The 7,500-nt window shown below is 35.7% G+C and overlaps 1 protein-coding gene, 1 long non-coding RNA gene and 1 pseudogene across 3 annotated transcripts in view; 2 read left to right on the top strand and 1 right to left on the bottom strand.

The window, feature by feature from the left end:
• The window catches only part of LOC122261207 (lactosylceramide 4-alpha-galactosyltransferase-like), a 7,351-nt pseudogene extending 7,193 nt beyond the window's left edge, over positions 1 to 158 (top strand).
• A 3,238-nt stretch (positions 159 to 3,396) lies between these two features.
• Positions 3,397 to 7,500, bottom strand: part of LOC122261205 (lactosylceramide 4-alpha-galactosyltransferase) — an 11,484-nt gene continuing 7,380 nt past the window's right edge. For both annotated transcript variants that reach the window (XM_086539494.1, XM_086539495.1), the window contains exons 5-8: positions 6,972 to 7,168; positions 5,669 to 5,895; positions 5,308 to 5,505; positions 3,397 to 5,156 (exon numbers count right to left, since the gene is read on the bottom strand). In XM_086539494.1, coding sequence (XP_086395620.1) covers positions 5,004 to 5,156; positions 5,308 to 5,505; positions 5,669 to 5,895; positions 6,972 to 7,168 — 775 coding nt within the window. In that variant the 3' untranslated portion in view covers positions 3,397 to 5,003. The remainder of the gene's footprint in view (positions 5,157 to 5,307; positions 5,506 to 5,668; positions 5,896 to 6,971; positions 7,169 to 7,500) is intronic.
• LOC147471214 (uncharacterized) lies at positions 5,115 to 7,074 on the top strand. The gene is made up of 3 exons (XR_015191255.1): positions 5,115 to 5,552; positions 5,687 to 5,869; positions 6,939 to 7,074. It is a non-coding gene; the product is annotated as an uncharacterized LOC147471214 (long non-coding RNA).

Here is a 7,500-nt window from a genome sequence, read left to right as displayed (position 1 = left end):
TCCAGACACACAAAGACGGTTATGTCATGCATATGTACAACAAAGTTAGCAAGACAACACCTATTAAGATCGGTTCCAAAAGCATTTATGATCATATTGCCAGAACTTTCTGTCCTGTCACTTACGCTGCTGCCGGACGTAGGTCGCTTTTCTTCTAGTTTGTTCTTAGAAAAAAAAAACAAAAAAAAACGCATTTTCTGCATCGTGTTTTGGCGTCTTTGTGTGGATATGTTTCCAGATATGGAATTCCTGTTTTGTTTTTTTATTATATTATTTGTTTATCTTGTTTCTTTTCATATTTCTTAAGAAAACAAGGAAACAATACAGTCTCCTATACAGTAGTATTATTACCGAGAAGAAAGACGAAAGAGAAGAATAGAAGAAGAAATGACGGACAATAAATCCTCTACAGTTAGTAATAGATCACCTTTTTCCTCTTAGTATTACGAAGAAAAAGATAAAATGGATCACCGTTTTCCTCTTAGTATTAAGAAAAGAATAATAAATCAAGTGTTATAGTAGAAGTAAACCAGAAATCTACCTTCATGCGAACACTTTCGGAACTACTTGGCTTCGCGGAGTAAAACATTGGCTCTCCAGCTTGGCCTTCGGGGAAGTCCTCGTGCCCCGTGACCTTCGCAGGACTCTCGGATTGACCCCTGCTAGGATAGGGCAGTACTGTTTCCCAGCGAGACCTCCGCCATTATCCTGAAACCTGGTGAGATGTTTAATTGCCTTCAAAAAGGAAATACACAAACTGATCGCTAGTTTCCAAGCTCCATCCGGTCTTTTGTGAGTTGTTCTTGAACAGACCAAGCAGAGTTCACTTTACAAGTGTTTTGTATTTACCTAAATGTTTTTGTTTTGTTTTGTTTTTTTACCAATAACATTAAAATACTCGTTGGAAATGTGCGAGGTTTTCAAATCTCGAAGAAAAAAAACATGATAATCATTCCTACTTTCACCTTAATATAACTGTCACAACTTTCTTATTTTTACTTATCATAGTGCTTTTCTACTATTGTCTTTCACGATCTCATTGAAAGTAATAGTTATATCCTGTGACTGATGACCAAAATTATTATTAAAATGACTATAATTACCGTAACATTCACCCAAAATACCACTCTCTTAGAACAAGCGAAGGAAGTCTTGAAGGACCCCCATTCACGGTCCTTATCACGCCCAAGATGCCGCCCTTTGGCTCTAAACTGGAGGAGAAGAGGTGCCGTTTCTGTAATGAGCCTTAGATTTGAAATAGAAAACAGTATTTTTAATCTCTATGATTTTTTTTATATACTAATGTGTTTGTATGAACAGTGTGTTTGGTATCTTGTTTATATTTAAGTGAACTCAAATGTTTGAAGAGATAATATGTATTCTTTTTATTTTCCTATTGCTTTTAAATCCCTCAAACTTGTTCCTTGGAAATAAGATATTTTATGACGCAGATGTGATTCTTACTCATTGTAATTTCAGATTTATAGAATGTACGAGTATGTTATTTGGATATTCTTTGGAGGAAAATCATGCAATCTTTTTTTTTTTTTTTCATATTTATTCATCTTGTTGGAAATATGTCTAGTACAACTTTGGAATAACTTTAACAGAATATGGCAACCAACCGAAATTCACATGAATATGAAAAAAAATAATTCTGGAGCTTATTACGTATAAATATATATGCATTTAATCCGATTTATGAGCAAAAAAACAAACTGTAACATTGATATATGTTATTAACCAAAAAAAATTCTGACCTCGTCATCTCTCCCTCACAGTTTCCTTTCACTCGCCAAGGATAGTAATAGTAATGATAATTAGTAATAGTAATGAATTAGAACAGAAATATATGTATATGTGTGTGTATATGTATATATATATATATATATTATATATATATAATATATATTATATATATATATATATATATTATGTATATATATATATATGAACAATAGTATAATATATAAATAAAATCCTCATAGCACCCACTAAGACTTTCAAAGAAGTAAACCCTTTAGAAGAAAGGTCAAGAACCAGGAAAACAAAATTAGTTATATTGATTTATTCAAAAATATAACATGAAACGGGCATCTGGAATCATTCATTTTTAACCACAGCTTTTACTACAACACGGTTACAAAACCTGACAAGAGTAACATCCATTGATTACTCTCATAGACAGGTTCCCGCACCTGAGAGACCCAATTGGGAACAATTTTGGTTGGCCCAGGTACCCAGCCCACTTGCAACAAGCTCTGCAATAACGTGGGCTACCTTAGGCTGGCCTTGCTTATGAACGAACGATTTACCTTGTAATGCACTTAATTGAATTGTTCAATGCAATGTATCCGATGACTGTCCTTTATTATTTTCAAATTCAAGAAACAATATGTTAATTCAAGACAGGTGTGGATTTTATGAGTCGAATGATTCTAGTCTCTGCTATACCCAACCTTATGATGCAACTATGAAACACTATAACAAGAACTTCTCCCTAATTTGTTTGTTTGATGAAAGAACATATCACTTCCACGTGAATTTGCTAAGCGGACTATAACGCCACGTGTCACGTAGCAAAAAAAAATCAGAAACCGGGTTTCTAGACCTATAAGAGCAGCCAGAGCTTCATACTCTATAAATAAAATAGTCGAATCATTAGGGTATTCACACAAAAAAATAAATAAATAAAAGTCCATCACAGTGCAGAAATTTTACCGAAATCAGGAAATCTAGGCAGTGGTAATGACTACTTATCAATCATATCTCACACCTGGTGTTACCCACAGTCTTCAATTCACACCAGTTTGAAATAGTAGATTGCCTCTTTACCACTTTATGCCTCGTTATGCCTGACATAACGAGGCACTGGGCAGCAGTTATCCTCCAACCTTCCTGACAACCTCAACGATCGTCACCACCTGTACCTGAGGTATACAGAAGGCTGACCACGTGCCCTCTCTCTGGGTAGCCACAGCATGGCAGACAACACGGCAAACAGCGGTGATTGCCTGTGCTTGGGGATGCCGTGATCGTTGGGTTGATAGCCATCGGCATACGCCCCAATCTGGATGCCCTGTGCCTGCATTGTATGGTGTCCCGTGTTCAGGGCATAGCGGTGTGTTTTCTGTGTTCTATTTATAACGTAGTGTTTTGTTCCGTTTCGTTCTATGTTTTTGTGTAGTTTGTTTTGTTTCGTGCCCTTTTCTTATGACTTGTATTTATTATTTTATTTCATAATGGAGGCGTATTATGCATCATCCGACAAAATGAACTATGTATATTACTGGGTTACGGGAGTCACTGCACAGGAAACACTGGGGTGAACCCCTGTGGGAAAGCATGTATTTCGTCATTGCTGCAAGTGGATATTTGCAGTGAATATATATATATATATATATATATATATATATATATATATATATATATATATATATATATATATATATAAGAACCAGTTTACCAAAGCAAGCGATGTAATAGAATGTTTCGTATTGTGAATATATTCTGTCTCACTTATATGTTTTAAATGTATCTTATATATGAGAAGATAATCTACTCCGATATAAAAGAAAATTCTCATAAATTATTCTCCATTTACATAACAAACCTATACCTACGTGTCCAAAGCACAAATAAAACTTTAGATCTCACTGAAGGCAAAATGCGGTGTTCCCCAAGGCTACATTTTGGGTCGACCATTGTTTCTCTTTTGTAACAACGGTATAATAAACTCATAGTAATAATATTAGTATTATCCAGACAGAAAATAACATACATGAAAGATGTTGCTGGAGAGCTAACCTACTGTCACTGAATTTGCGAGACTCATTAAATTATTTTACACCATTACCAAATCATTCCCTTGAATATACTGGTAATATTCATTAGCCATAGAACAATAGAGGAGGTATCGGATACAAAGATTTAGCAATAATTGTGGAGAGACGGCAAAAGAAAAATAAATAAATAAAATACAGATTCAGGTTATCTAAGATAAAAGTGCTAACCTGTTGGATTTTTCATCGAACTCATGTTTGTGTAGACGAAACACCATTGATACTTAAATATTACGTTTTCGTATACTTCATTTAGATACATTATCACAGCCAATGAGATACAGTCACTAAGTGTCATCCAAAAAAGGGTTGTAATTTACGGTTTTTAAAGTTACCATATACTGATATCCTGCAATGTGCATTTTTTTTCTAATACTTTAATGTATAACCCAGTCATTAGGACTATTGAAATGCTACTGTGAAGGGAAGATATCCTATTAGGAATGTATACAATGCCCAAATCTCCTGCATGGTACCAGTCTCAATCTTATATCAGATATGGTGTTAAAATTTAAAACCATTTTACTGTAGTTAGATTTAATTCTAATATATAAAAAATACACTTTATATAGATGCATAGCGATATTTTCTATAGCTATTAGTTTACTTACAAACAAATAATATTGGTTTAACTTGTGAATAAAATGCAAAGACTGGACTTTAGATATTGTTCTCATTAACCTAATTCATTCTAGTAAAAAATAAATAAATAAATAAATAAAAATCTTTAGTTCGATTATTTTTCCTTTATCCTTTCGTTCTTTTGATAATTCTACTTTTACACATGTATTCACCAAGTCAGTTTCTGTTATTTCCTCCTAAAACACCATTATTCTTATCAACCATGTTCAAACAGTAAATTCTGTACTTCACATCCTTATTTCAGTAACTCACTTAATTGTGAAACTTCCTTTTTTTTTGTCTCTAAAGTTTCCATTTTGATGTAATTTCTTTTCTTTTTTTTACTGTGTATGTTTCATAGTTTCCACATTTACCTTTCGGTCTCTTCCTCTGAGCTCAGAAAAGACGATTTAGTTTATCAAAAAGCCCTATCAGCTACATCATTCACTCTAATATCATTATTGTATCTGTCTAATCACTCATTCCATGGACAAAATAAATCATTTCAGATTCAATTTCAATTTCGGTGGCGAGAAGGAATTAGAAAAAATATGATCTACGTTTGGCAGCGTCGTACGTGACGGGACAGGAGACCTCGGCAACTCTGTCGTAGATGCTTCTAGAACCTATTTCTACTGGATTCTTCTTGCTGAGTTTGTTGTACATGTGCATGATGTAAGCTTCTTTGTGTTCCTGTAACGAAAGAACAGTGTTGAGTGACACTAAAATTACTGTAGATTATGTTACTGATATAAACAAAAGGATTATTGTTCATTTGCTTATGGATACATACACGCACGTACATAAATATGTGTGATTGTGTATGGATGTTGGATTAAATTACCTGTAAAAACTGCTTTCCTTTTTCGATCTCGAAGATTTTTTTCCAGTCTGGCCATCGAAATATCTGCATATTTTTTAGGGGCATGAGCTTAACGCTGCTGCATTGCTGATGGAGAATATGATTCAAGTTTTGGGTTTTGCAAAGCTTCTTGGCGATGTTAGTGGCCACCCCTGGCCCGTTGACGTGCCAAGTGGCCACCTAAGAGGGTCCGGGAAAAGGATGCGTCACTTGAGGTGGTCTCCAAGGTACGTGCTTACTTATCATCATTATTATTATCTATCATTGACAATATGCATCAAAACGACTAGATTTCAAAACCTGCGAAAACCTCCCTAAAGAGCATAAAATCCCACGACCTAACCTTGAAATTCTTCTTCAGATACGACATGGATTCGTAAACGAAGGGGTGCCGAGAGTCGAAATGCATGATGGCGTTGTTGGCCACCTTTTCCACCTCGTCGTAAGCGACCACGTTGCGTAAGTGTGTGACGTTCGAGACGCACATGCAGTCGGTATCGGCGTTGATTCCTCCCCACAGCCAGAGTACCACGTTCCTCAGCAGGTTGGAAAGGTTGTTTGCTGGCCAAGCTTTGTGTGAGACGTAAATGTTGATTAAGAAGCGGCTGGAGAATGTTGTAAATGTTGATTAAGAAGCGGCTGGAGAATGTTGTAAATGTTGATTAAGAAGGGGCTGGGGAATGTTGTAAATGTTGATTAAGAAGGGGCTGGGGAATGTTGTAAATGTTGATTAAGAAGAGGCTGGAGAATGTTGTAAATGTTGATTAAGAAGCGGCTGGAGAATGTTGTAAATGTTGATTAAGAAGGGGCTGGGGAATGTTGTAAATGTTGATTAAGAAGGGGCTGGGGAATGTTGTAAATGTTGATTAAGAAGCGGCTGGAGAATGTTGTAAATGTTGATTAAGAAGGGGCTGGGGAATGTTGTAAATGTTGATTAAGAAGGGGCTGGGGAATGTTGTAAATGTTGATTAAGAAGAGGCTGGAGAATGTTGTAAATGTTGATTAAGAAGCGGCTAGGGAATGTTGTAAATGTTGATTAAGAAGGGGCTGGAGAATGTTGTAAATGTTTATTAAGAAGGGGCTGGAGAATGTTGTAAATGTTGATTAAGAAGGGGCTGGGGAATGTTGATAAGTAGTAATAGAGGTGTTCCGTTGTCGAAAAATATTACCCTCTGTAAAGACAGCAATATGGGGTGAGTGAACAGCATTAGTGATCTTTTGCAGATCTTTTTTTTTTTTTTCTTGGTGTGTAGAGGTTTTTGTATTTTGTTATTTTTAACCTTACTTTTATGTATTACTATCAGTTGATTATCTGTGGACTCAACATTTTATGTATCTTCTGTATTTTTTTCTATTTGTATTGTATCTTCTGTATTTTTTGTATTCTGTATTTTTTGTATTCTGTATTTTTTGTATTCTGTATTTTTTGTATCTTCTGTATTTTTTGTATCTTCTGTATTTTTTGTATTCTGTATTTTTTTGTATCTTCTGTATTTTTTTTGTATCTTCTGTATTTTTTTTGTATCTTCTGTATTTTTTGTATTCTGTATTTTGTATTTCTGTATCTTTGTCTCTTTTGTATCCCAATTCCCTTTCATCCCTTTCCTCTCAAGGTCCAAAGCACATCTCCGGAACTGAAGACTCACGCGTGTTGTGCGCCCACCTCCCCGACCGGAATATCTCCTCGACGGGGGTTCCAGCGAACATCCTGTCGAGGTCGGCGCCCACGACCTTGAGGTTTCCGTAGCGCCTCCTGAGGGCCGTGACGAGGGCGTCCGAGTCGTCGACCTGCGGGGCGGTGATCAGGTACCAGACCTTCGCCGTCGGGTTCTGGTACGCGAAGCTTCGAGTGTGAAACGGAAGCTTTAGTTATGCGTGCGTGCTTTCTTTCGACCAGTGATCGAGAAAGAAATGGCGGCATTTCATTAATACTTCTTTCGAATTGGATGTTTTTGTGGGCTCCTTAGAAAGGAATTTTATTTTTTTAATTCTACCTTTGTAGGTTTAACTATTCTTTTTACTTTGTTTACTTTTTACTGCCAAATAAATCTTACAATCAATCCCAATGATCTACTTTTATTGCTAAGAAGGATCTTAATAACAAATTTTTGTTTCTTTTGTTTTTGTACCTTTCACTGGAACGACATAAGGAGTTAACAGACGCCTATGCTCTAA

The sequence above is a fragment of the Penaeus japonicus genome, unplaced genomic scaffold, assembly GCF_977035675.1.
Source record: "Penaeus japonicus unplaced genomic scaffold, GWHDUDI00000001_assembly GWHDUDI00000009, whole genome shotgun sequence".
In the NCBI taxonomy this organism is placed as follows: Eukaryota; Metazoa; Arthropoda; class Malacostraca; order Decapoda; family Penaeidae; genus Penaeus; species Penaeus japonicus.
The sequence above is the reverse complement of the archived record's forward strand: the minus strand, read 5'-3'. Positions and strand labels throughout refer to the sequence as shown.